This window comes from Frieseomelitta varia, unplaced genomic scaffold (assembly GCF_011392965.1).
Source record: "Frieseomelitta varia isolate USP_RPSP 00005682 unplaced genomic scaffold, Fvar_1.2 scaffold_353, whole genome shotgun sequence".
Taxonomy (NCBI): domain Eukaryota; kingdom Metazoa; phylum Arthropoda; class Insecta; order Hymenoptera; family Apidae; genus Frieseomelitta; species Frieseomelitta varia.
This window is the reverse complement of record NW_025110094.1, coordinates 807,760-834,702: the sequence shown is the minus strand read 5'-3', so window position 1 is coordinate 834,702 and position 26,943 is coordinate 807,760. Positions and strand designations below refer to the sequence as shown.

At 38.6% G+C, this 26,943-nt stretch overlaps 6 protein-coding genes across 15 annotated transcripts; 4 read left to right on the top strand and 2 right to left on the bottom strand.

Moving 5' to 3' along the window:
• Positions 1 to 10: 10 nt before the first annotated feature.
• Positions 11 to 1,383, top strand: LOC122530782 (MIEF1 upstream open reading frame protein-like). Of its 3 annotated transcripts, XM_043658081.1 has the most exons (3): positions 11 to 306; positions 407 to 571; positions 684 to 835. In XM_043658081.1, exons 2-3 carry the CDS (start codon positions 416 to 418, stop codon positions 720 to 722), a joined length of 195 nt encoding a protein of 64 aa, XP_043514016.1. In that variant the 5' UTR covers positions 11 to 306; positions 407 to 415; the 3' UTR covers positions 723 to 835. The 3 variants fall into 3 exon arrangements, with proteins under 3 accessions (XP_043514016.1, XP_043514015.1, XP_043514014.1); XM_043658080.1 differs by having other exon boundaries at positions 90 to 571; XM_043658079.1 differs by lacking the exon at positions 11 to 306 and having other exon boundaries at positions 429 to 571; positions 684 to 1,383.
• Positions 1,384 to 1,485: 102 nt separating this feature from the next.
• On the bottom strand, positions 1,486 to 9,427 carry LOC122530767. Of its 6 annotated transcripts, XM_043658048.1 has the most exons (8): positions 9,088 to 9,427; positions 8,649 to 8,761; positions 6,717 to 6,959; positions 6,369 to 6,631; positions 6,124 to 6,289; positions 5,796 to 6,034; positions 3,091 to 5,695; positions 2,828 to 3,029 (listed from the first exon to the last, which is right to left on the bottom strand). In XM_043658048.1, the coding sequence occupies exons 1-8, from the start codon at positions 9,164 to 9,166 to the stop codon at positions 2,979 to 2,981; spliced, it is 3,759 nt and encodes a 1,252-aa protein (XP_043513983.1). In that variant the 5' UTR covers positions 9,167 to 9,427; the 3' UTR covers positions 2,828 to 2,978. The 6 variants fall into 6 exon arrangements, with proteins under 6 accessions (XP_043513978.1, XP_043513982.1, XP_043513981.1 ...); XM_043658043.1 differs by having other exon boundaries at positions 1,486 to 5,695; positions 9,088 to 9,422; XM_043658047.1 differs by lacking the exons at positions 8,649 to 8,761; positions 9,088 to 9,427 and adding an exon at positions 7,807 to 7,921 and having other exon boundaries at positions 1,486 to 5,695.
• On the top strand, positions 7,178 to 8,735 carry LOC122530784. Its single transcript, XM_043658083.1, has 2 exons — positions 7,178 to 7,327; positions 7,691 to 8,735. The coding sequence occupies exons 1-2, from the start codon at positions 7,178 to 7,180 to the stop codon at positions 7,898 to 7,900; spliced, it is 360 nt and encodes a 119-aa protein (XP_043514018.1). The 3' UTR covers positions 7,901 to 8,735.
• Positions 9,428 to 10,294: 867 nt separating the features above from the next.
• LOC122530779 (transmembrane emp24 domain-containing protein 5-like) lies at positions 10,295 to 11,603 on the top strand. The gene is made up of 4 exons (XM_043658077.1): positions 10,295 to 10,616; positions 10,812 to 11,008; positions 11,101 to 11,167; positions 11,241 to 11,603. The coding sequence occupies exons 1-4, from the start codon at positions 10,428 to 10,430 to the stop codon at positions 11,469 to 11,471; spliced, it is 684 nt and encodes a 227-aa protein (XP_043514012.1). The 5' UTR covers positions 10,295 to 10,427; the 3' UTR covers positions 11,472 to 11,603.
• A 366-nt stretch (positions 11,604 to 11,969) lies between these two features.
• Positions 11,970 to 23,758, bottom strand: LOC122530768. 3 transcript variants are annotated; one of them, XM_043658049.1, is made up of 15 exons: positions 23,378 to 23,758; positions 20,675 to 21,785; positions 19,547 to 19,869; positions 18,258 to 18,691; positions 18,046 to 18,185; positions 16,065 to 16,262; positions 15,094 to 15,630; positions 14,070 to 14,170; positions 13,891 to 13,993; positions 13,456 to 13,804; positions 13,282 to 13,395; positions 13,020 to 13,181; positions 12,732 to 12,926; positions 12,338 to 12,654; positions 11,970 to 12,249 (listed from the first exon to the last, which is right to left on the bottom strand). In XM_043658049.1, exons 1-15 carry the CDS (start codon positions 23,609 to 23,611, stop codon positions 12,035 to 12,037), a joined length of 4,533 nt encoding a protein of 1,510 aa, XP_043513984.1. In that variant the 5' UTR covers positions 23,612 to 23,758; the 3' UTR covers positions 11,970 to 12,034. The 3 variants fall into 3 exon arrangements, with proteins under 3 accessions (XP_043513984.1, XP_043513985.1, XP_043513986.1); XM_043658051.1 differs by having other exon boundaries at positions 12,229 to 12,260; positions 23,378 to 23,505; XM_043658050.1 differs by lacking the exon at positions 16,065 to 16,262 and having other exon boundaries at positions 23,378 to 23,505.
• On the top strand, positions 22,607 to 26,900 carry LOC122530785 (acyl-CoA-binding protein homolog). The gene is made up of 4 exons (XM_043658084.1): positions 22,607 to 22,784; positions 25,621 to 25,778; positions 26,446 to 26,560; positions 26,665 to 26,900. Exons 2-4 carry the CDS (start codon positions 25,764 to 25,766, stop codon positions 26,796 to 26,798), a joined length of 264 nt encoding a protein of 87 aa, XP_043514019.1. The 5' UTR covers positions 22,607 to 22,784; positions 25,621 to 25,763; the 3' UTR covers positions 26,799 to 26,900.
• Positions 26,901 to 26,943: the final 43 nt, after the last annotated feature.

The following is a 26,943-nucleotide window of genomic DNA, read 5'->3' as shown; positions in this document are numbered from 1 at the left end:
TTATTTATTCATTTAATCCGTAAATCTGCTTTTTGTAAAAAATAAAATTGGTACCAGAAAATATTTTAACAAAATTATCAGTAAATTACCAATAGCACGATAAAAAGAAAGCAAGATTTAATAACATTACGTGGTATGTGAGTTATATAAAAGAATTAATTGAATATTTTCTTTTTCTGTAATTGAAAAATTACAGTTGTGACCATTCGAACGTATTTGTATATACAAAATATTTCAATGTACTAATGTGAAACATATTGAAATATTTATCGAACGATTTAGTCTACTTGCTAGTAATTACTTAATGTTAGTATCGAGAGGTTAGGACTATTGGAAATTTGTTTTCATCATCGTCGATAACTTAAATGACAAAACGAAGCATTGAAGTATTTTTATTTTAATATAGAAATACAAAATGAGACAAGCAATTTTGAAATTATACAAGGATTTGTTGCGTTACGGTGAAAAATTGAAATATACAGACAAAGAGTATTTCCGATACAGAATTCGCAAAAATTTCGAACAAAATAAGCACTTAAGTGATCAAACAGAGATTAACTTTCAGTTCCAGGTAAATAAACATAAATACAATTCATTTTGTATAAACTTCCTATTGCAGATATTCTTAAATAAAATGGAGCAATATAAAATAAAACTTAACCTGAAAGTAATTTTTTTTTCAGAAAGGACAAAAATTTCTGCAAAATCAACGAGTAGTGTAAATCCATAATTTGCTGAAATTAAACAGATATAGCTGTACAATCATAGTAATGCTGAGGTTGTTAAATAGAATATGTTTCGACCAATCCTGTAACACTTGTACCTTGTTGTTTGATAAAAAAATGTTTGGATCTTTATATTGCGAAACTAATAATAATTGGGGCAATTTCTCAAATATCCAAAAACAAATTCGATACAAATCATACAATCGTTTCTTAGATTATTCAAAAATACCCGAACTACAAGAAGATGATTTGCAAGAGCAATTTGTGAGAGGATCTGGACCTGGTGGTCAAGCGACTAACAAAACAAATAATGCAGTGATTTTGAAACACAAGCCTACAGGATTAGTTGTAAAATGTCACGAAACCAGAAGTTTACAACAAAATAGAAAAATTGCTAGAGATATACTGTTGAAAAAGGTAGACAATTTAATCAATGGTGACGATTCTCTAGAAAATCAAAAGGAACGACTAATGAGAGTTGACTCCATTAAGAAAAAACAAAAGAAGAAAAAGCTCGCAGATTTAAAGAATGCATTCATGAAACGCGAGAACTTAAAGTGATTGAAAATATAACAAATTACTTGAGCAACTTTTTCCTCCATATATTGTATGATACACTGTCTAATAAATTTCCAATAAGTTCAGTAAATCAACATAATACTACTCGATACTATTTTTTTCTTTTTTTTTTAAATATTTTACGATAATCAAATATAGCATAGAACAAAACAGGTTAGGAACATGTAAAATTTCATTATTATTTTTAATGGAAAATTCATATCTTTAATAGTCATCTCTTTTTCGAAATCGCGAAAGGCTTACATTATTCATCTTTGAAATAAAATATTTGATGGACCCTCGTAAGGGAATTCAATATACATATACATATATATGTATATATTCAATACATATATATATATATTGAATTATATCTTACATTCAATGATGCGTTTTATAACAGAAAATTATTGTTTGCTATAATGAAGCTTGTTTTACAGCATTGCGCATTCTAAAGCCTGCTTTTACAAATAAAAATAAGTTCCTTCATATGTGCACATTGTATGTATACTGAAATAAGAAAATAAAAGAAAGTACTTTGTTTAAACGCAGGTATACATACGCACGCTGACTTTCTGATTTGAAAACACAAAAACTGCACCTAAATATCAATGTACAACTCTTATCGAAAAAGGACATTAAGGAAAATATTAATAAAACCCTATTATTGGTGCGCCAGTAATGTTAAATACTATTCTACATACACAAATATTTTATACATAATTTACACATTGCGAAATGTATAGATTAAATTTCAATAGCGAGATCGTATGAAAGACTGAATCTCGATTTTGAAATTTAAACTACAACGAAAATTGTATCGAGGATTTCAGCTACTTTTTAACCATCTTCCGAATTGACCGCGGTTGGTTTTTAAACGTTTTTTCGGCGGCTGAGTATTGGATCTCGGAGAACTGGAACTTCTTAATCGTCTGTTGCTTGCGATCGTTACCGAAAGAATACTGTGGTCCATTTCAACTTGATCATCGATCTTCATCATTCTAACAACTGGTTGAAACTCGATACTCGAACGTCGTTCTCCCAGTTCAGAAGTGGCTATAATCGCAGGACTAACGCGTCCCGATAATGTACAATCAACCTCAGAGTCTTGCGTTTCCGATGACATAGTATCGGCTCGTCGCTTTGTACCCCGTATATTTTGTGGCTTTTTACACGTAATACTTAAATAGGAATCCTTTTTACAGTTCTCATCTTCGAACACTGCGTTCGAGGATATATTATTTTTTCTCGCACACCTTCTCGCGTAAATCCGTTTCCGCGAAGTTACTCTGTTCCTTTTATATACATTGTTATGATGGTGGTGATGGTAATGGTGATGATGGTGGTGGTGATGCTGTTCGATTTCAGAGTCAGAGTTCTCAGAATGGTTTTTCCGTTGCCGCTTTCTTGGCAATCCGTTCGTGTTGTGATGTTTCCTGGAAACAATTGTAGCCTCGGCCTCCTTCCCGCACAAAATCTCGTGATTGTCAAGCTCCACACGAGATTCGCAAGTCTCAGAGGATGCGTTGTTGTCACGTTGCCGTTTCTTGATGGTTGCGTTGGAGATAAAGCGACGTTCCGATATAGAGTGAACATCTTTCCGGAACACGTTCTCATGATTCTCATCGTTTCCCGGATCATTCTCTGACATTTCTTCGATCTCTGGCAAGTTCTTCCTGAATCCGTAGTCTTTGTTCAATATGAAATTCCTGTCAGTCTCGTTGCATATATCAGGTGTAAGTGAACCTGTGCAGGATTCAGCATTTGTTGTATGTAATATGGAATTATCAGGGACCGCTATACTTACATCTTTCTTCTCGTTTTCGTCGTGACGCGTATTAGAGGAAATACTCGAGGTATACATTTCGAATAAACGTCCGTCGTCCTTCCTCTGGCCGAAGCCTAATGACTGTTCATCTTGCGCGATCGAACTCGTAACAGATGCACCTATTTTGATATTACCTTCTTCCGTTAATCTACTAGATATATTCGTCACCTGTACATCGCAATCTTTCTCGTTATGCTCAATACTTTTCTCGGCCAAGTTCTCTCTGTCACAATTTATATCCGCCAGAGGTTTACTTTGGAGTCTTCTCTTCATTTTAATCCCAGGCCAACCGGTTCTATTTTTCCTCTTCTTCCTTCGTTTCAATGGTAACTCGACGCTACCCTCGCCGCACTCGGAACTCGCACACGATGAATTTTCCAAACAGTTTACCACGTCGTGAGAACTCTCCAATAACTCGAACAAATTCGGAGGTGGTCCTCTTGGAACGTTTGGTTCGCAAACAATCAGTTCTATCTGAGTTGTGTCTGGTTTGAAGGTTTCGATCAATTCGAAATTGTCGTTTGCATTAAGCATCTCGTCGATGCTCTTCACTATTTCCTTTAGATCTTCGTGTACGTCGGGCTTCGATTCAGTTTTGTGGTCGGGTCTTGGAGTGTTTGCCTGTGACCTGACAGATTGGCATTCGTCCATCGTGCACAAATTTGTAGATTGTTGTTGCTGTTGTTGTTCCCTTTTCCTAATAATCGTTGACATAATAGCTAACGTGGAAGCGTGACAGCGAGGACTTTTCCGAGGAGACCGCCCGATACAACCCGCACTTCGTCCGCGACCTTTCCTCTTGCTTTCAGTTCTATTTTGATTTTTTATCAAAATCTCGTGAAAATTTTCAATTTCGTATGGCAAAAGAAATGGTTTTTGCGAATCCCCTTCGCTAAAATAATGCCAAAATTCAGCTCCCATATCTTGCCGCTGGTACGTTTGATACCACGGTTCAGACTTCGGTATGCCTTCGAAGGAAAATTGCATTTTCTCGACCTCTGGTGAGGGTTTGGACGGATATACCTTTCCTATTTCAACACTGTTCTCGATCATTCTCTCTCCCTCTATTTTCACCGAATTTTCAATAATCGATGACTCTTTAATACCGGTCAGAGGTGCCTGATACCTTAATCTGCTCCCAGGAGTTTCAAACTTGTAATAATCAACATTGTCTTTGATCAGCGCTTCTGCCTGCGTCCGTCTTCTTTTTCTAGCTCGACCCAAATTTAAAGAGTCCTGAGAATCGTCTTCGATAGTTTCAGACTTCACAGGTGAACTAGAACTTAAGAACGAGCTGGAGGAAATGGAATTGCCGATATCGTTGCACTCACTTTCAGTATCCCTTGGCAATATGCTACTCTGTTCGCCATCGCTCGTCTCACTAGAATCGTCTCGTTTAAGTTCCCTAAACATAAAAGATTCCGCCTCGTCACTCAGTAATGACAGTTCCGACTTCCTTACACGTTTAAATCGTACAACTACTGGCTTTTCACTAGATGGCACTTCCTTCTTTTCCTCACAATCCCCATCTCTCTGAACTATACATTGGGAATTATTATTCGACAATACACTCGACCTTAATTTACTTCCTAACACTTCCACTTTATAATATGCACGGTTATCTTCGATTAAACGTTCCTCAACGGACAACCTATGCCGCCCTCTAACGCTTCGGCTACCTCTCCTACTTGATTTGTAGTATTTCGATTTCTCTTCTTTCGTTACTTCATCTTTTTCTGTATTGTTTGGCGTTTTAGTAACCTTTTGCTCGTCTTTCACAGTATGACCATTACAGATGGTGTCTGCGGTAATGTCACTGTGCTCTGAGAGCCTTTTTGCGCTGCACGGAGTGGTCTCTAACTGGAATTTGCAAGTCAATTCTTTTAAAGTTTCGTTCCCAGGCGATGCTTTACAGGATTCGGTACGGCTATTGTCATTTGTACTTAAAAGATTTTCGTTACAAACATGTTTTACGCTTCCGTTGATTTGACCGTGATTTTTACCCTTTATAGAAGTTTGTTCTTGCTTGATACATTCTATATCACTCTTAATACTATTTTCCTCGTTATTACAATTTATTGTCCTATGTACGTCTTGATTGCTAGTATCTTTAAGTTTATTACACATGTCACAATTTTTCTCATTCTCGCAGCACTTCTCCTCCAACTCCGTTGAAAACGTTTTAATTTTATATTCGTTTTGCTTGGACTCTTTCAATTCATCTTCCTCTATATATTTATTATCTCCTGGCTCATCTTCTTCGATCCAGATTGTCCCCTTTGCTCGCTTCTTGATAGTAAAACCTTCGAACTCGTCATAAAACTTCTCCGCTTTATCGGCTTCGTGCCAGGGGCTACCTTTCGATCTCAACAAATGGCCACTCTCGTGTCTTGCACGTGTACGTAAATTATGAGAGGAATTTAATTTTAAACTGAGATTCCGGCGTGCACCATTGCGTTGCACCATTTTTATATCTCCGACATCGAAACCCTCTAAACTTTTTGCATTTCTGTTGACTTTTCCTTCTGGCAGTACTGTGTCATGAAGATTACGATCTCCATTGGAAAATAAATTGCAGTCTTTCCTGCAAAAGAACAAAATAGGTCATTAAACAACGATCGAACAAAACTTTAACGTTTATCGTTAAAAAAAACGATTTAATTAATGTAATGTATTCTACGCACTCTATATTTTTTCCTCTGTTTAATTCTAAAAACGCCTCTACTTTGGCTCCAGCGTTAATCAATTTATCCAAAGACAAGAAATTATCGTCGTTTCGAACGAAGCTAAGATGTTGATCGCTTTGTACATGTTTGGTCAGATCTCTATATCTAATACGGCAGATTTCACAATAACCGGAAACTAAATGATCTGTTCTTCGAGTACGGGCAGTTGTTCGTGGCCGCCGAGTCATTTCTTTTTTCTGTTTATATTCAATACAACGTTTGACAATTTAACGTCTGTCAATTTTATTTAAATCTCATACGATAAAAATTATGTATCTAACATTACCTCCTCTTGGTTGATAGCTTGAATACCTTCCCTATTTTCCTTGACTTCTTTCTCTATTTTTGCCTGCTTTTCTCGCCTCTTTGTAGCAAAAGGACAAGAGCCTGGATCGCCGTGAAAATTCAACGTTGGCCACACAGGCAGCTCAACAAACACAGGTCTACTATTCCTATATATTAGTCAACATGTCATTATATACGAAGGTAACTCGAGATACACTTGTGGAAATCTTGTGTTAAATAAGATACCTCTGAAAGGACTCGAACTTCAGGTAAGGACCTTTCAGGTGTTTGACCTTTATATCTTTGCTTGCACTCTGTTGATGCGTGTGTCTCAACTGTTTCAAATGATTAGTGTCTTTGACAGGCGCATAGATTTTGTCAAGCCAAGTCTGAAATTTGTCAATTGCCCAAATAGGAATTCCCCAATTTTGAGCGTTGTAAAGTGGATCCACTGAACACTGTTGTGGCTGTATGAGAGCACGCTCCAACATTGCCTCCACCCGAGATTTCTATGGAACAACGCACAGAGTATGGAATATGAAATTCGGTTAACAGAAATCGAAAGCAGAACTGAAACTTCACTCTGATACTTACGGATCTTTGGGTAGTCTGACCCCTTAAATTGGTTGTGTTAGACAAGGGACACTCGGGACTAAAAAATGGTGTCAAGGAAGTCGGCATGGGGGTTGGAGTTTCTAAACTCCTCAGCGAGGGAGGTCCCCCGCTGCCTCCGCTGGCACAACCCCATTTATGCTTCTCCAAATTCACGTAACCAGTCTTGTCTACTCTGTCACTGATCACCAGGTGTACGCTCCTTATTAAAAATAATTCTATTACCTAGAAAATTGTAAATAAGGCTTGTGAAACAGATTGCCGGCAGCTGTAGATTAGAACAAACGGCGTATACGAAAGTGACGAGTAAGATGCAAGACGAATGAAACCTCAGTGGCGAATCGAGGAGTAGAAAAAAAACAGCAAGAACAAAGAGGGACAGCTTGCCGACTTACAGCGAGTCAACTCAAAAAAAACTGGTGGCTGCGTCAAAGGGATACGTAATGTGTGGCAGCCCGGCGATAAGTGACCCGTTGACGGATACGCGGATACACACGTTTACATCGCGGTATGCTGACGTCAAGCAATCTCGCGTTCTCCTCAAGTGCAGCCAGCCGCACCGTCAATCGAGTTCGCAGAAGCGCGAGCCATGCGTACGTAATCTTCATGTAGTTAACAATGGTTGCCGCATTGTTACACACCGTTCTAATAACACGTTACAGAACAAATCAGGACAATAACGAAGCACGTGGGATCAAACGGGAGGAATAATCCATGGAACTTCGATCGGAAAGTCAACGAGAAAGGACCTCTCGGGAGAAATCCATGGAAAACGGAGGGATAATCGGCGAGTTTCTATCGAATTACTGTCACAAGCGGTCACAAAACGCACGATACCTTCGCGCAAAACAACTTCCCCGTACCACACTGTTTATCGGTTTACAGAGTCCGCGAATATCCCGGAGCTGGTGTTCGAAAGGTGTTCGAAAAGTAACACACGGCTTGAATGGTTTCAGGGAGGAATGCTCGTCGAGACGTGTTCCAAGCGGCGAAACGAAAGGAAGGTGGCAAAGGAAAAGAGCGCTGGGACGCGCGACGAGATCGTTACTTGCGGGGGAGAACTGTCACGCACAAAATGGCCATTCGCCGTTAACAGCTTGGCAGACGAGCCTGGAGGCGGCGCTTTGCGTTCTTGCTCGCCCTCCGTCGATGGACACGCTCACTAAACGAACGCCGTGGCCCCGCTGAATACGTGAAAATCCTTTTCCCCAGTATTTTCGCGTCCATATTTTTTGCTTTTTCAAACCACAACACAACAGTCGAAAGCGACGAATCTGCCCCACTTCCCTCCTGTTTCTCGGCTTTTCCTAAAGATGGCGTCACGCGGCCCGGTTTTTTCACCAATTGTTTGTCAACAGAGATATTTTCCGACGATTTTTCTCCACACTCTTCGAGTATGAGTTTGCCGAGTTACAAAATTTTTTTTCTTTCGTATGTATCACTACGTATGTATACACGTATGATTCTTAATCGTTGTACAAGGGACAGTACAGTTTTTCATGGAACATATAGTTGATACTTGAAAGTTGACATCTATCATACTTGTCTTTTTTGCTTTCAATTTTTCGCGTTGAATTAAATCTCGTTAACCGTAGATTTTATATTACGAATGAAACTGATTCTTCATAGGCGAGTCATAAGAATCACAGGTCACAAAATGATTGAATCACATGCACGATTGCATGGCAAAGTTAACATCGATAGGATGTAGAAGTAATAATAAGCAACAGTAGAAAACAAAATGATAGAAAGATAAATGCACCAGCAAATGCTATGTCACAGAAAAAAAAAGTCTGTGAAAAAGGAATTATTATCAATATACTGAAACTGTGCAACAAGTCAATGCATACATAAAAACAAAGAGGCAAAAGTAGAGGTTTCACAAATGTCACCTACAAATAACTAAACACTTACTCCTCCCAAATCTTTGATCTTTGCTTCTATCTTAGCTGTAGTAGCATGGTTCTTGATATCCAAATAAAACACTTTTCCTTTTAACAACTCCAGTTCCTTCTTTGCATGAACATCTGAAATGTTACGGAACTTTATAAAAATTTTACCTAATTTACTACTTACTAAATGATTTTGAAGTGTAACTTTATAAACACATCGTGTAATAGGATAAAAGCAAAATATTACACGTTTTCTTTGTTAATATGTGCGTATGTTACACGAAAAAAAAAAAAAAATCGTTCTGTATATCATGAAATAAAATACGTCAAAAGAGCAATAGAAATAACTTTATGCAACTAGCCGTTTTGTTACGTATCTGTTGAAAAGGAATTGTTCGTGAAAGTTCAATAATCGTACGACCAATCGTCTCGATACAAATATGTATATAGGTTAAACATACGTGAGTACTTGTTTGATTTATTTCCTCTTGATGGCTGTTTGTGCTCCTGTTGGTGTTGAATTTTAGACGGCGATACCATTCCTATGCTATGCACCGCACAGGCAACAACGATACTTTCCTTTTACTGTACTTTTGTATTCTTACAACACTTTCCATTCTTAAAAACGCACCACATATTACCACATATATTTCTTTGCATACTCGTCGGCGATACTTGTCGTTTAGTCGGTAAACCGTATGACCTATATCAGTCAGAAATTACACAACTCTCATTTCCATACAACTCTCATCCAATTCTGCCGAACCGATTTGGACGTCTTTATAGGCTGAAGTTATGCGCTTTAATGATTATTTGAAAAATACACCGACATACGTAAGTAGGTTAGCCAACGTAAAAAAAGTCCCTGAACTTACGTGGCTCGATGTTCTTCGGGCTGTATACTTCTCAAAAGTTCAATCTATTTCGCTACATTGGCTGAGATATTTGATTATTAAACAATCTTAATTACCATTCAACGAGTTAGCTTGGCAATTTCATACGCGTAACGAATCTCAATTTTTCTTTTTTCTTTTTCCTAATTTCCAATATCCATAGAAATTTTTTTGAAAAAACTTTCGTTTCTTCGCGAATAAAAATTAATAACTATGCCGTGTAGGATTTTAAACTGCCCCGGTACTTTACTCGCGTTAAATCCGTATTGCTCTTACTTTCACAGATATTTTCACTTGGCATCGAAAGTTGAAATTTAGATCGCCTGGAATCGCGTATACCTACATACATATTCATCTTCTTTGTTTATTGTGTTTTTCATTCACATTCAATAATTCTCATCTGGCAAACGTGTACAACAATTTTCAATGGCGATAAACGACTGAGTTGTAAATAATTATGAAGCGTTTTAAAATTCAAATGATCGAATTGTTATTATCCCCATTGATTGTAATTGTAATTGTTTCACGATTGTAATTGTAAACGTTTCCCTCGATAAACAACGAACAATAAATTGGTTTTATACTCGTTGTTTTAAAATTAGCGATATTTCAACTATATTATATAATATTATAATATTATAACCTTGGCAAATGGATAAATGGTTGGCAAACAATATTCCTTATTGCGTTATTATTATCATATTTACATGAAATAACGATAAGCTCGATAATGAATTTTAGTAATTTGAATCTCAGTGACTCAGTTACAATACATCGAAACAGTTGAGAATCACTGAAGATCTTGGTGGCGGTAGGAGAGGCACGTTGAAACGCGATTGTTAGTGATCGTGAAAGCGATTGTTGGCTGAGCAGATTGTTGTGATGATCTGTTCGATTAAACGTGAACAATGTCTAATCTTTTACGAAGTCTGGTGTTCGGAGTGTTTCTTGGCCTCGCGAACACCAGCATGCCACATCCATGGTATGAAAGTTTACCCGCGGTGGCTTTAGATTACAAAGTTCATATTGATGCCGGAAAGGAGGATTGTTACTTTCAATATGTTCATGCTGGCGCTACATTCTACGTAAATTTTCAGGTATACAATTCATTCTCACATTGTCGTTTCACTGAAAATACTTTCCTTTTTGTGTATTTGTCTAGTGAGCACTGACTATCGCTAGAATATTGAAAAATATCTTTCATCTGGTGATTTGCTTGAATGTATTGAACCATATGGTAAATCCTTGAAAAATTTTAAATGTTAAAAAAAAAAGAATGTTTGCAAATGCAGGTGGTACGTGGTGGAGATGGAAAAGCTGGTTTCGCAGTAAGAAATCCAGATGGAGTGATAGTTCATCCCTATCAGTGGCTTTCTAACTCAGATTATCAAGATACTGTGAAAAATGCTGGTTACTACAGCATTTGTATAGATAATCAGTTTTCCAGATTTGCTTCAAAATTAGTTAATTTATACATTACAGTGATCAGGTAAAAAGTCATACATGTATGTGCATTCTAAAATTTATAATGGAATATAATTACATTGTAAATGTGGTCCATGATTTATCTCTTTGATGCAGATATGAGGAATGGGATAAATATTCCAGAGAAATAGAAGAATTGAATGTTTCTGTGGAAAACTTTACAGTAAGTACATCTATTATTTTCACTTGAAAGTGAATAATAAAGTGATTTTTTATCGTGCGTTTCTGTTTTCCAGTCTACGATAACCACAGTGGAAAAAAACATTAACGAAATGCTTCAAACTCAGCATTTGAGCAGAAGTAGAGAAGCTCGTGATCTAAATTTATTGTTGGATAACAATTCTTATGTCCAAACGTGGTCTATTGCACAAATAATTGTTATAATGGTAACAACAACAATACAGGTATATTTTGTAAGAAAATTATTTGAAGTGAGACCATCTAGATACTCCAGGGCACGCATATAAATGTTATTAAGATGTGTCGTGCAAAAGTGAACATAGCTGAAGAAGTTTTCTGCATTTATTACTGGAAACGATAATTACAAATATGCTGGAATGTTTATGTAAAAATATAACACTCTTATTTTCAGAAAATTATTTATGTTGCTTCAGATTTGTTGAATTTTTACCGTTTGAGCACTGTATACTATTCTTTTTCTCAGAAAGAACTGGAGAGCATGTTTTACAAGACTGTGCATCATATCTCATATTTACATAAACAAAACATTCCACTGATTATTATATTTAGAACGAATAAATTATTAATCTCATTCGTTTTTATTCTTAGATTTTTAACTAATTAAATTATACACAAGATTATTAGGAAAACATTTATAATAGTATTTATATTAAAATAATAAATAACAAAATACTTTTGTTACAAAAATGTTTTTAATTTTATCTAATTCTTATAGTTGTTATATATTTTATGCGAGAACGAAAGGGATTAGAATTTCTATAGAATATCGTGACGATTGATTTATTAAAAATTACATAAATTAATAATTCATAACTTAATTATCATTCATTTAATGAATGGCCGATTGTTGTTTTGCTCTTCGTTGCAATACGTTCCCATTTAGCGCAAGAAAACGATGTCTTTGTTTAAGATTTTTCGCGCGAACATGTTCCGAAGCGACCTCTTTCGTATAATTTCCAGGAAACCAGCCCTGTTCACCATTTAACAATTTCTCTCCTTGATACCATCCGTCCGACATTTTTCTAAATACGTTTATAACATCACCTAAAAGCCAGCTTCTCGTGTTAATTGAAACGCAAGGTCGGTAAAAGGTAGCAGATTTTCACAAAAAAAAATATATATATATGTATACCTGGATGCAACGACAATTCGTCCGGTTGGTTCGGAGAATAACAATATAAAGCTACAACTTGAGGACAATCCCACACCTCGTAAAGAGTCTCTTCTGGTAATCCGTGTTGCGAAGGTGATACTGCTTCCAACCACCTTTGTCTTTCAGTATCGCTTTCGCACGTTAATATATACTCGACCTGATGCCCCGAATAATTTTCCAAGAGAGTCAAGAGCATCGCGTTGCGTCCAGCAAAGATCGAGTCTTCAGGAACTGGTTCTAAAGTGATTAAACTTCTCTTACAAGTGTCTATAACGGTATATGTTTCGTCGTGAATACTGTAACAGAGAGAAGATACGTTTCTGTTTTATATTGGAGACGCGATTGAAAACTTGATTTTAATGAACGCTCGTACTTGGACTTTTGTTTTGCGACTAGAAGAAGATCCGTGAGCAATAATAAATAAAGAGGAGTTTTGTTGAATCTTTTCCCAAACGTAAGCTTATATTCCGTGTCAGTTTTCGTCGATAGTTGCACGACTGATCCACTTTTAACCAAATGCTTCCCTTTCAATGCTATCGGTTTAATTTTCGCGGAATACTCCAATTTTCTGTTAAAATAGATTTCCTCAGTTTCATATACAGATATATATGTAAAAGTTACGACTGAATCTTTTTTGATTACATCAAACCGTGAACGTCACCTCGTTAAATTTTCCATTTCGATTTCCTTAGCTGCGGCACTGGCACCTTCGTTACATTCTGCGACGACGTAACTTAAATTCGACAAAACTTTTTCCCAGTGTGATCTGTCATCGTGTTCTATTGGTAGTTTAGAAAGAACCGCATCAGCCAACAAAGGAAGTCTGAATTCACATACTTTTCAATAATTTACACGCTCCTGTCACGTTTATATATCGTCGTTCGATACGTGAAATTTCAACGTTCGAACAGAATTTATCTTACCTGGTTATTCGCTGCATCGGTAACATTAAAAATGAGTGCAAAGACAAACTTTGACAGGTAGAGCGTGCTTCTATTTGCGATACCGTTTCTGTAAATTTCGAACCTTTTCGCATTCTGGAACAATTAATCCATCGGTACAACTTCGTCAACGAGACGAGAACATTTTTCACTTACCTCAAATTTTTAAGAGTCGTGTCTATGCTAACTTGATTGGAACAATATGCCACGTAAATGTCCAAACATTTCTCGGCATACTTGAACAGGACGTCTGGCAAACCGTGCAACATCGGATCCTGTCTCCATACAGTTTCCAGTTCGGCTAAAAACTGTTCCGACGCTTGCAACACGCCAGGAATACCACCGAACAGTTTGTCTCTCTCGGCCGGAGTTAAGAACTCGTTGAAAGAGGTTTCGTCGAGGAACTCGTTCTTCAAGACACGAAGAGAATTCAGGTAGGACGCTTCGGAGGTGAGAATTTCGAACTTTGCCTCTTGAACCTTCCTTTCGTCCGTGCTTAATCGTTCTAAATAACAAAAAAATAAAACGTGACCTTACGTTCTGGACAAAGTGTGAATGAAAGTTCGAAACACTATGTGACGTGTCGCTTACGTAAAAGACTATTATTGATGACTTGCGGTGTTTGGCACCACAACGTTCTGTGGCCGGGTTTCACCAGGTCTGTGGTGGATCGTGACGGGATCGTAGTCTCGATCTGATTATTAATCATTAACAGATGAACAATTGGACTGCGTTCGAGGGCGAATTGAGAATGGTCTGCGATACGTTACCTCCTCGTAACCATCCGAGCTGAAGTCGGACGCAATCCTGGCAGCAGCTGCCGCGTAAAATTGATAAAGTGGTTCCTGATCGGCAAGCACGCTGTAGTGATCTGGAGCAATTGTAAGAGAACTTATAAGAATCACAAAGGAAAGAGAGAGAGAGTGAAAAGTTTTCAATTTCAAAGTTTCAAATATAGTGGTGTCCACTTAAGCGTCCGTTGCTATGCCGAAGGTCGCGTGAAACAAGATACTTGCACAATACAAAGCGAGTGATACCTGATATCGATATTTCGGCACAACTCGCCAGAATACACCTCAGACACTGACCCACGCAGACTTTTTAAAGTGACCACGCGTTGATTTTTTATAAACTTATCATCATATATATAAAAGAATTTCAATTATTTTTCGAACCCCTCTTTTCAAAAAATGTTAAGAAAATTACAAGTGTTCGGTTAGAGCTTAAAAGTGAGAAATAAATGCATAATTGTTTTATGGAGGATTTACGACTTGGTTACGTATACATATAGGTATTTTAAGTCTTAAATGTTATACGAGTTACTTGTGTCCAAAAAATTTTATACAGCGCTTACGATTAAACAGATGTAATAAACACTAAAAAACATACTAGATCCCATTCTCAGAATGGGTAGCTTTGCTAGTTTTTTATGTAATAAAAGAGAGAACAGACAATAAAAAATATTAAGAAATAAAGTATATGTATATATATATATATTTAATGTATAGTGCAGGGGTGACTGGACATGGTGTGACCCCTTTTATATCAATTTTTTGACGTCGACATTTATTTTTTTACTCTTTACTTGCAAAAGTAAACGTTGTAAAACAAAAAGGAAACGTAAACTTTTTAGAGGATTATAAAAGTGAAGACCAAAAGAAAGTAGTTTTTAACCCCTCCCCCTTTCCACTGACTTAGTGACCCACGAGATAGTACTAAAAAAATATAATGAATTTGACCAACTTCTCAAAAAGACCGTCACTGGCTTAAGCGGACACCACTGTACTGACTTACCCATCTCATCGTTGGTATTGCTGTACATTGGCTCCACGTTCGACGTCGGTGAATCGTTGTTACCGTTCGCAGAATCGGCATAGTCGCTCAAATAAAAAGTAGAGAAAGGTCCAGTAACGGACTTTTTAAAGTGTCTGGCGAAACCAAAGTATCGTCCACCGTCCACGTTCGAGTGAACGTTGGAGAATTCTTTGTTGTCTTCGCAGGTGTGATCGTCGTCGGCCGTCGTCTTCTTTCGCATCCGGCCCAGGCTTCCTTTGGTGATGCTCCAGGTCCTCCGGAGCATCTTTATCCTTCTGCCGAGAGTTCGAGTCAAACTGACTTCACGCGGTGGCGGAGGATTCGGCCTCGTGGGTGCTTCCAAATACGCGATCAATCGATCGGAATCGATCGCCACCTTCTGTTCCGCCTCGGCAGTTTCGCTCTCTCGCTCCCTCGTTGCCTCGTTCATCGTCGTCTCCGTTTCCGAATCTGTGCAGAAGTCGTCCGGCTGGAAGGAATGGAGGCTCTCGTACGTGCTGTCGTCAGATGTGTCGTCTGTAAAAACGTTACCGACTAACAATAAGTTGCAGTTGAAAGAAGCGACATATTTTTATCCTTCTGCATTCTTGTAACAATTTATTTTCCTAAGTAGAAGCTTGGATTTTCATATATTTTTTATATATTGCTTTCGTTTATAAAAGATTCGTATCTTATTGCTCAAGTTAATAAAAAAAAAAAAAAAAAATTAGAAACACTCGTTTTACTCTTTCTCTTACAAACGCTAAAGTATTCAGGAAAATGGTAATTTACACGGTCTCAAACTGTCTTTTTTACAAGGTAATTTATTGCATCTTTTTTTCTGGGTTTGGGCTTTGGAATACATAGAAATTCTCCAGTAATAGATTCGTCGTTGTTTAACGGGACAGAAGTTTCACTCGACTTTGAATCAGCTTCTTAAATCTTAACTTCCTAAAATCTCTTGCAAGAACCTTCGTGAACGTAGCACGATGTTTCCTGCGTGTCCACGTCTTCGTCCAGATCGATGACCCTCATCTGGACGAGGCCCTGCGTCCTCTGTGAATCTTGCTGCGCCGCTCGATCGTCGCTCTCTTCTTCTTTCCTCCATTCCACGACATTCTCCGTACAGCCGACGAGCAACACCGATCCTTTGCCAAGGCTCACAGCCACTTAAAAATCATAGTTCACGGTCAAGCGTTACTATGTCGTTCCTCACACGCGTACCAACAATACATGTGTATGGTGTGTCTGCCTGCTCCCCCGATATTCGTCCAAGATCTCAACAGAAAAAGATCGCCTCACGTGATCGACAAAAAAAAAAAAAAAAAAAAAACTCAAGGAGAGAAAGGAATGGATAAAAGTCATGGCGCATCCAGCGAACGAGCAAGGTGAAATTTACGCGATCGTGAGTCGCGTAATTTCTTTTCACTTTTACTTTTTAAACGAGGATAATCTCGTCGGGGCTCGTCGAATAATTCTTGCGGTTCGTTACTTTAAAGCACCAAACAGTGTGCTTGTTGAAATGAACGATCAAAGTATAGGTATACAAGCGTTTATTTCCTTGGACAAATTTCAAGTTTTTGTTGTGTCGTGTGTAAGACGAAGTATCGGTGTGAAACAATCAACGTGCATAATTTACCTTGCGTATTCGGTCGTTGGAAAGTTTTCAAGGTCTGTTTCATTTCGACGGCATGTCGACTCGTTGCAGACGAGTCTCGCGCAAGTACACCGCAAAAGACAAAGCAAGCAACGACGATCGAGAAACCACGATACGCATTGACGAACGAAAATTCAACGACGCGGACGTAAACCGACGTAAAAATTGCGAGACGATTCGACGCGGCGCGGCGCGAAACGACACGACGCAGTCAGCGTCTCGGCCGTGACTGACACTGCAACCGAGAGAGCGCAATATACACGCTTTCACCTTCCCAGCGATCTGCGTGCTCGAGTCCGGTTTCCAGGCTGAACTCTCTTCGATGAAATATTTTCACGTGACTCGAATCATCGCCTACGTTCCTTTTTAATTCTCATTGCCACATTGTTGTCGATTCCTCCAGAATTATACGAACAGGAAGGCGCGAGCCAAGCGACCTCTCTTCCTTACCGATCGATTTCACGGTGAGAAATCTCGCTCAGAAAAAAAGAACCAGTGATCGATTGATCGCACGTGCAGGCGCTGGTCGGCAATCTTTGCTCATTATGAGATACACGTGTGCGGCGAGAAAAGGTTGATTTTTTTTCTTCTGACAGTTAATTAACAACAAGCGTCACAGTCGATCATTTCAAAATTCTGTTCCATCTTCTTTAACGAAATCCTCTTATTTTATTTTTCGTTTTTCAATTGTTTTATTTGTAATCTCGAGAAATGTACAAAGTGAATATTAAGAAAAAGTCTGACGATCGATGAAAAAATTTCCCTGATATTCGATCCAATTCCAAAGTCAAAACCAGAAATCAAGATTATTTACTGTTTACTTTGTAAAATTTTCAAGCGAGTATTACATTCTACGTTGGTTTCAAGATTTTTCTGAGGAAAACATTCGCCATGTCGAATACTACAAATTTCTAAAATGTTCATCTTCTATTTTTAAGATTATTCTTGTTAATCACTTGTAAAATTATTTCTTTCAATAGTCTTTTAACGCTAGAACTACCGGCGATTAAAGTATAACATTTCCATTAGAGACATTAAAAGTGAAAGAAACAGAAAATCGTTATGATACAATGGGGTGCGCAAGTTTTTATTTTACGAAGAATCATTCGAGTCTTTAAAAATACACTGTATTATATTTATAAAAGATCTGACAAAAATTATCAATTGGTCATTTTGACCATTAATGGTAGTTCTAGTGTTAACACGCATTAAAAGTATATAGATCTGACATTACTGATAGTCAATTTGTCAATTTCATCTAAGGACGTATCAAAATCAATTTTGGGCAAACTCACCGTGAAGCATGGATTCGCAGGAAACCGGTTTCGACGACGAATTGGAATTTTTCCTCGACATTCTGGATCGTTGTCTCCTCATCATCTGGGACCATCTTTGGCCCGACTTTCTTTTATTCGGAACGACTTGCGCCTCTGTGCTTTTTTTCATCAACAAGCAAACTACGTTGTAGAGAAATTGCAAGAAGAGAAACGCTTACTGTTACACTTACCAGGTATAGTACTTGCTTTCAAATTGAGATAAACCGATCGTCGTTGAATCCTCCAGATCCTCCCACTCGGATTCTTTACCGCAGGTCCAACTCGGCCCTAAAATCGAGCCCATCGTAGAGCCGGTATAAAGACTATTGACTCGCTCTTCGCTCGGTAAACCAACGTCGTCGTACACGTCCTGGTCGTTACTCGACGCAACGTCGATATCTTCATCTACGCTGGAATATTCATTGGCGACGGATGGCTCGTTACTTCCTTGCTTCGCTTTGCTGTCACAAATTTCAGCCTCGTTACTTGTACACGCGTCTTCCGCACAGCTTGGGCCCATCACGTCGTCGTAGATGTCGTTGGAATCTTGGAAAGCAGCCGACAGCTCGCTGATATGACTTTCATCGACATGTAACACAGGTGTGCCCACGTCGTCGTAATCGTTCTGTCAATTGTAAAATTGTCGTTAATATAACAGTAAAAAAAAACTGGTTGATCATAGATTGATTATAGACACCGGGAAAGAGTCAATCTGTTGCCAAAAATTTGGTAGTCGAGTCTGAATAATTAGGGGCTTCTGATTACGAATATTAATGAGACAAATATTGTCTTTATAAACTTGTTGATAAGTTCTCAAGGTCTCTGGACCTTACGCCTCTAGATTTTTTTTTATGGGAGCATATTAATGAACAAGTTTATAAAGACAATATTAATTTCAAATATTACACATTTAAAGCAAAAGATTATGGGGGAATTCGAGAAATTAGAAAACGATATCAGCTTCCATTCTGTTCAGATATCATTAATTCGTCGAGCAAACTTATGTATGCAGCAACGAAGAGGTCATTTTCAACAATATTTGTAATAGTGTACTATGTTGTAGTATTGCAATAGAAAGTAGTAATAAGGAATAAAAAATTAATTATCAGTAGGAACACTTTGTACTGTTTTAATCACACAATACATAATGTTTATAAACACTATCTCGGACGGAGAACCGCGGCAGAAGAATAGATAACTAAATCGTTCACAAAGATGAACAAATTTTAAAGTCGATTTTCTCGAAAATCGAGCCCCACATAAAAAAATGTTATATGAAATTTTTTTCTTATTTTTTGACGTAGAATCACCTCCTGGTCTGTTGTACTACGAATTCCGGCCCACCCTGTAATAGAATGTTTCTAAAAGAAGAACCTTGCTGAAAATTATGAAAAAAAAATAAAAAATAACGATGACTAAAGAACTAAAGAAACGCTCAGCGTTGACGCAGCGAATAGACACACGCCGATTGGGCAATCACCTGGTTGATCAGATTCACGGGTCCCACGTCATCGTACACTTGGTCTACGATGCTACATTCGATGTTTTCAACACTTTCATCGGGAGTGGATCGCATATTTTCCAAGAGGAAGTTCTTGGTCCGATCGCTCCAAAGAAAACTGGAATTGACAGGTAATTCGGCACACGACTCGCACGTTAATTCGCCGAGTTGTACGTTCGCCTGATTGTATTCGCTTGTTTTCACCTGCTGGCTCAACTCCAACACTTTTGCCGATCGTGCTTGCAACTCGGACAGTAATTCCCGTTTCAGGTGTTCAAGGTTGAAAGAGGCGTTGCTCCTTTCTGTAATTCGAGAACGTTGCGATTAGAAACATGTTTGCGATGTTTAACCACTTGCGCTGGCAACTGATTGCGGACCATAACGAGGGACCAAACCGTGTCAAATAATTCGTCGCTTTCTTTTTGAACTCGTCGGTATGATGTCACTGGATAAAAATTATCGAGAAGTAATAAATTTATTACTTGTTTTGCCTGGATTATATTTAAACATACATTAAAATTGAGAAAATATTGCAATTTTGGGACAAAGAATTCTCGACGTGCTTGGCACGTCATTCCAGCATAAGAGGTTAACCACTGATTGCGGACCATAACGAGTGACCAAACCGTACACAATAATTCGTCTCTTTCTTTTTGAACTTGTCGGTGTGATGTCACTGGATAGAAATTATTCAGAAGTAATAGATTTACTATTTGTTTTTCCTAGGTTATACTTCAATATACTGAGAAAATATTGCAATTTTGAAACAAAAAATTCTCGACGTTCGTGGCACGTCATTCCAGCGCAAGAGGTTAACCACTTAAGCTGGTAACTGACTGCGGACCATAACGAGTGACCAAACCGTATACAATAATTCGTCGCTTTCTTTTTAAACTCGTCGGTATGTTATCACTGTAGATAGACATTATTAAGAAGTAATAAATTTATTGCTTGTTTTGCCTGAATTATATTTAAATATACTTAAAACTGAGAAAATACTGCAATTTTGGAGCAAAAAGTTCTTGACGTGCGTGGCGCGTCATTCCGGCGCAAGGGGTTAAAAATGAGGAAAAGGCGATCCCGGATGACGAAATAGAGGAAACGTACGCGTGACTTTCTCCTTCGGCTTGCGAACGATTGACGACGCCGTGTCGAAAGATATCGATGACGAGGACGACCATGATGACGGTTGTTGTCCGACTTGTTTCTCAGCCATCGAATCCTCGCGGCTCGTCGCGACCAGAAGAGGCAACGTGGCACACTTTTGCTCGTGCATGATCACCACTTGCTCCAGACTGAATCCGATAGTGTTTTCGTTCAACACGAGATTCGGATTCGTGGCAGACGCGACGTGGACGAAATTTGTCGGCGAGGAGATCTTCAAGTACTTCAACTCTTCCCGGGAAGGACTCCTCGATCTGTATCTGCCATCGGGACTCTCGACTATCTCGATCTTTGAGTCCATCAACGACGAAGCTTTGAGAGAGTTCAACGATCGACTGGAAATATCCTTCCCCTTCTGCCTTTTCTTCCCTTTCTGCCCCCTTGCCAGATACTCCGGCACGAAGTGCAGCACAATGTTCCTCGCGAAATGTCTCTTTTTCTTTTCACAGTTTGGCAACTCGTTACCGAGGAGAAATCTCTCCGCCAATTCCCCGTCCGAGAACGTTCCCATCAAAGACTTTCCATCCAGCAGTCTCGCGTCCGAGTCGCTCCTTCTGCTGGCTAAATCGTTGGTAGACTTTGACTTGACAAACACGTTTTTCCTGCACCAAGAGGCGGTCTCCTGGTCCACGGGGCCAGGATTTTTGTCATCTTCGTTCGCTTCTTCTTTCCAACACCCGTCCAACGTACCAAGCACGTATTCTATTCTCTCGTAATCGTCCAACTCATCCCTGGAATTCAACGAGGCTGCATTCCCATCGTTCGAGCAATGATTGGAATCACGCGCAATCTCTCTGCTATCGGTTCCTTCTCCGGTGGTTCTTATCGATGTAACATCGGTGTCGCTGTTATCGATGCAGACGCGCGGTAAACAAGCGATATCTTCGTTGCGAGTTTGTTGCTCAACAACGGAGGTAGGACTCTCGATCGGGGTGGTTGTCAACGTTTCCTGCGAGTCTGGCTTCGACGACGACGAGGGCGACGCAACCATTGTGAAACACTTTGCGTGCTGTTTCAATGAAACAGTCGCGACACTCGCCGTTTCAACGTCGACCTGAACGAAACGTTTCGTTAGAGTTTGCTTACGTGTATCTACCTACTTACGCTACAGTTGGGACATTTATAACGGTTTCGTGGAATGCGAAGATAGAAATCGCGATCGTAGCTGTCTCGTCATTCCGCGAATCTCGATTTCCAACAGAGAGAGAGAGAGAGAGAGAGAGGAGAAAAAGAAAATTCAGTCACTCAGAAAGTTCAGCGATCCCCTATAAGGAGAACATTATACTTAAATGTAGCTAACAGCAAAATTATAAAATTTTTTGTTGTTGCTGATAATTATAATGAACGTAGGTATAGTGTTTGTATGATCTAATATAATGTAATACGACGTAAGAAGCATAATAAAATTTTCATATTTTTTCAATTCATATAAATATATATTAACATATTTATAAATATTAATATAAATATATTTTTCTGATCGATGTATCGTTTCGCTATAAAAGTTGTTTCAACATCCTCGTAAATAATATAGATTGCATTGAGCTGATAAAAACATATGTAAACTATGCGCGGTCCTCGACAAATTTTTGTTGACTAATGAGGCCCCAGAGGATCTAAAAGATTGAAACACTCGTGTATTAGAAAAATACAATCAACAAAATTTCATGCCAAGTACCATTTAAACAGGATGTTTATTTCCAATACTATATCATTTTATTTGAAGTAATACTTCATTCACTATTTTGTAAATAAATTGCTGATAGATGATAAAGTTCAAGAGCAAACGAGCAAGTTGATACGAGAAACGAGACGATGGTATAAAGCACGATAAGATAAAGAAGTGACTTCGAACCTACTACAGAGTCGATAGGACAGTCGAATCCGTATCGAACGACGGAGAACACGGTTGTTAGAAGTTAGAAAGCCACTCCTTTATTAACGACTATTCCGAGCTTGTTTTCCTTCGCGACTTCAGAATATCAATTCGTGTTTTCAACGACTGTAAAGTAACAAAAGTGAAATTGCAATTTCACGGTTCGAGCAAAAGCAGGTAAACGTTCAATTTTTATTGAAACAATACGAATACGGTACAAATTAAAATAACTAACTCTACTGAAACGATACAATACTGAAACAATATACATATATATACAGGGTGAATAGAAAGAAGAGTCATAATTTTTAGGGTAGATAGTACTCGAAAACACGAAACACGAGTGAAAGTTCTGATAAACATGGGTCAAAAAATTAATAGCTTCAAAGTTATAAGCGATTTTTCGTTCCGGTTAAAATGCTTGTGAAAAAGTTAGTACACATCCGGGAATCTTTGAGAGAGTACGTGATTCTTTAGTACGAAAGTGTCGAGCATAGAAATACATAGAAATAGGAGGAGGACACGTGGAAAATCTCCTGCAATCAGAAAAAGAAGAAATTATAAGGTAAACCACTACTTACGTACAACACGATAGCTCTCGAAGCGAAGAAAATTCATTTCTTCAGCCGAACAAACAAAAAATCGTTTATAACCTTGAAACTATTAATTTTTCGACCCATGTTTGTCATAACTTTTTTCCATGTTTCGGCGAGTACTATCTATCCTACAAGTTACGAATCTTTTTTTTTGTGTATATAATTCACGCGAACCTTGAGGCCGGATCTCTTCGCAGTCGCCTCGGCACGGTTTTTCCCTTTACTCTTCGACTCGTTCTTTCGTTCGGTCGCAACGTTATCGTCGTTGATGGGCAACAGCTGCAGAGGCAACGTCGCCCCCTTCAAAGCTAGACTATCGAGAGTTGCGTAGAGTATTCTCTCCGAAGTCGCGGATGCCTTCCGTTCTCCGTGGAGGAAACTCCTGTTCGCGATCGGCACGATACTCATCCTGTCCCTTGTCTTCTTGTCACGCGGTGCTGTCCGATCGATCCTTATCGGCTCTTCCAAAGAATCGTCATTTTCTCGCGTTAATCGCTGCCATTGCCACAGCCGTTTCCCTGGCAAAGTCGATTTTTCAACAACCAAAATCACGGAAGCCCGTATCTAACGATAACGAGAAAAGGAACACGATCCGTTATCAGATACCGCTAAACACACACACACACGCGCGCGCATGCACGCGTATTGGGAATCAGATCGAATTCAGCTGGCTTTCAGCAATGGCTTTTCGGTGGGACGCATACGTGACAACGACAGTTTTTTTTCTTTTCCCCATTGTCAGCGAAAATTTCCACCGCGACACGCGGATGGCCGGCCGAACAACATCGGTATCCTTGACGCGAAACGCCTGTTAGGAAATAATCGCGATCAAACGAGAACGCGGCCTGGCCCTCGTGTCTCTTTGTCGCGGAGATCTCGGTTCTCGGAACTGACTTAAGAATTGACTCGAACTAAGCCTCTTCCCGCTTGCGTTGCTTCGTAACGTGTACCGCTCGAGATGGTAAATCGCCGCACACTTTGTCGATCATGCGTTACTCTCCAATTGTACGAAATATAATTTACTAAACAAACGACGGACGCAACCGAAAGCAATCAAAATATTTTTCTTGTTTTTCCTCGTGTCGAGTTTCCTCGTTCACGGTTTGTACCTCGACACTCGAGATATTTCACTGCATGCGTCTCGTGCCTTTGTTATCGATTCGATTCCCTTCCCGTTTTTTTTTTTTTTGTAATAAACAATCACAAAGTCTCGCTCGACACCTGAGCTTGCACTCGTTATCAAGGCCACGATTACGTTTATCGCCTCGCGAGTCTGTTTAAATCAACACGACACCGCGTCCCCATCCCGGATAAATGGCAAACATCGATAAATGACGGACGTGCCGCGCACTCTCCCGAGTAACGTCGTCTCGATCGAGCCGATCACCGATCGAGTGACAAATCACGCATACTCGTTGAATTTTTAAACCGTTTTGCCCTGGCAGAACCCGCGTACGCGAGATCGGCCGTCTCCGTTGGATTTCGTCCCCACTCGCCGACCATTCTCGTACACCACGGATTGTTCGCCCCCTTCTGTTTTCGCACTTTCACACGCGCCGTTTCTCTACTTTCGTCCGTGCTAACTCGCGGCGGCTGTGCTGACTTTTCCCTACGATTGTTGGAACACCAGTGAATTTCTTATTCTATTCTCCTTGCTTCGTTGCCTCTTCCTTTCGGTCGTTCATTGTTCAATTCATGTTTGTTTGTTCATTGTTCTTACTCGTAATTTCACATTGTCACGCATAATTTCATCACCGCGTAACATATTTGTGCTGACAAACGAGACTTTTAGGACGCGAATCATTCAGGTTTTACGATTACGTTGTTAGATCCCTTGCCGTTCAGATTCGGAAATTTAGATCGAGTTTTGGAACGCTTGTTCTCTCAAACACGGCCCTGAGGGGCAGGGATCCTCGCGCAGAACCGAGTCGGGGAAAGGCAAAACGATGTATCAGGTAGTCAAGAATTTCTACATTCTTGCGTAGCTGGGTATCGGATGATGATGTGGCAGGTTGGCCCCATTCTCTCTGAGCAGTTTTTACGGACTTTGTCTCCCTCGTCACCGATCGTCAAATACATATCACGACGCTGTTTCTTGACCAAAACGGACCAGTTAGCAGCCATCTTTAATTAATTTTGACGACTTGAAAAATTGTTGTTAAAATCGAAAAGAAAATATCGCACCTTCGCTATATATATATATATATATATATGTATATATATATTGTCCATTTTTTTTAAATTTTCGAAGCAAACAATTCGTTCGCTGACGATAGCAAATTATATATGGCATACTTTGTACAAAATCGGGATAAAGACACTTATTCTTGATGAGATACTATTAATGTAATTACATGCGCATAAATTGCACGAGCGTGTAAAGTAATTTTTTCCTAATCTTTTCTTGCAATTACAAGGTACATATCGTACATCGATACATATATACATACATAATACACGGTTAGTGGGGACTTCGAAACGAATATTTAATCCATGCATACGATAGATCCATTGGTCAGTTATCATTAAACGAACGTTACGATTGAAACTGCTGAAAAGGATGTCTCTCGATCAGGTAACTACGATTATCTAATGTACTAATTGATTCTAGCAGATAAATATTGATTGTGCGTTAATAGTACACGTACATATATTGGCTGGATAATTGTAAAAGATTGATTGGATTATACAACTGTAAAAAAAAGAAAAGAATTGCAAAGTCATTGTAAAATGCAGTCGGTGATTTTTAATCTTCTGGTTAATTATTTTGCTTTTTCTTTTATACTATTTTATACTATTATATAATTATCGGTATTTCAGAGTGGTTGTTATTTTAATTAATCAATTTCTACTAATTTCGAACGAACGGATTTTGCATTTAAATTGTTCGTACATTTTGCAACTATTTCTCGTGCGATTATAATTTCTGCTAAGTTGTTGGCTTCAGATCGCTTAAGAGAAAAACTAGTCCGACCCGTGCAAATGACAAATTTAGAAGAAGTTTGTTTTCCAACGAGAGTATTTTCCAAACGGACAACTCAACGATTAAGAAATTAAGTTTTGTGCAAAGTCACGATACTCGTTGGCAATATTCATTTGCATAAAAAAGTGAATGCAAAATTTAAATATTAAATATAATATTAAACATTAAACATTAAACATAGAATTGCAATAACATGTACATGCAATAACTAATATAATTAGATGTAATTGCATGTATGATTGTATATTCGACTTTATAGAAATTCGAGCAAGCAGCAGAAGCTGTAAAAACCCTCACCAAGCGTCCTACTGACGAGGAATTTTTAGAATTGTACGCATTGTTCAAGCAAGCATCGGTGGGAAATATAAATACCTGTGAGATATATGTATTACTTGATACTTATTATATAATATACACGTTAGTTTGCATAAAATTTTAAGTAATTGTTATATTTATATCAGATAATTATTTTGTACAGCAAGACCTGGTATGTTGGATTTGAAGGGGAAAGCAAAATGGGACGCTTGGAAATCAAAGGATGGAATGTCGCAGAACGATGCGAAAGAAGCATATATTAAATTCGTTGACACATTGGTGGAAAAGTACAAATAAAATATTTAATTACTTTGTCATATGAATGCGACAATGTTACATTGGTAGAATGGTTTATATAACGTTTTTATACAATATCTTGAAATAAAATAATCATGCCGACTTATACTTATTCTTTTCCCACCTTTTGAAATTTAAACGTTAA

What these genes read in the sequence shown, in the direction of transcription:
- LOC122530782 (XM_043658079.1), top strand. Translation starts at nt 771, where the DNA reads ATGCTGAGGTTGTTAAATAGAATATGTTTCGACCAATCCTGTAACACT.
- LOC122530784 (XM_043658083.1), top strand. Translation starts at nt 7,178, where the DNA reads ATGTGTGGCAGCCCGGCGATAAGTGACCCGTTGACGGATACGCGGATA. An exon ending in CGCAGAAGCGCGAGCCATGC is followed by an intron (nt 7,328 to 7,690) that starts GTACGTAATCTT and finishes GAATGGTTTCAG; the next exon opens with GGAGGAATGCTCGTCGAGAC.
- LOC122530767 (XM_043658043.1), bottom strand. Translation starts at nt 9,166, where the DNA reads ATGGTATCGCCGTCTAAAATTCAACACCAACAGGAGCACAAACAGCCA. An exon ending in TAAATCAAACAAGTACTCAC is followed by an intron (nt 8,762 to 9,087) that starts GTATGTTTAACC and finishes GTAACATTTCAG; the next exon opens with ATGTTCATGCAAAGAAGGAA. An exon ending in AAGCTATCAACCAAGAGGAG is followed by an intron (nt 6,035 to 6,123) that starts GTAATGTTAGAT and finishes GAATATAAACAG; the next exon opens with AAAAAAGAAATGACTCGGCG.
- LOC122530779 (XM_043658077.1), top strand. Translation starts at nt 10,428, where the DNA reads ATGTCTAATCTTTTACGAAGTCTGGTGTTCGGAGTGTTTCTTGGCCTC. An exon ending in TTATACATTACAGTGATCAG is followed by an intron (nt 11,009 to 11,100) that starts GTAAAAAGTCAT and finishes TCTTTGATGCAG; the next exon opens with ATATGAGGAATGGGATAAAT. An exon ending in TTTCTGTGGAAAACTTTACA is followed by an intron (nt 11,168 to 11,240) that starts GTAAGTACATCT and finishes TCTGTTTTCCAG; the next exon opens with TCTACGATAACCACAGTGGA.
- LOC122530768 (XM_043658049.1), bottom strand. Translation starts at nt 23,611, where the DNA reads ATGAGTATCGTGCCGATCGCGAACAGGAGTTTCCTCCACGGAGAACGG. An exon ending in CTGCGAATCCATGCTTCACG is followed by an intron (nt 16,263 to 18,045) that starts GTGAGTTTGCCC and finishes ATGATTTTTAAG; the next exon opens with TGGCTGTGAGCCTTGGCAAA. An exon ending in CAATACCAACGATGAGATGG is followed by an intron (nt 14,171 to 15,093) that starts GTAAGTCAGTAC and finishes CAATTGCTCCAG; the next exon opens with ATCACTACAGCGTGCTTGCC.
- LOC122530785 (XM_043658084.1), top strand. An exon ending in GGTGGGAAATATAAATACCT is followed by an intron (nt 26,561 to 26,664) that starts GTGAGATATATG and finishes TATTTTGTACAG; the next exon opens with CAAGACCTGGTATGTTGGAT.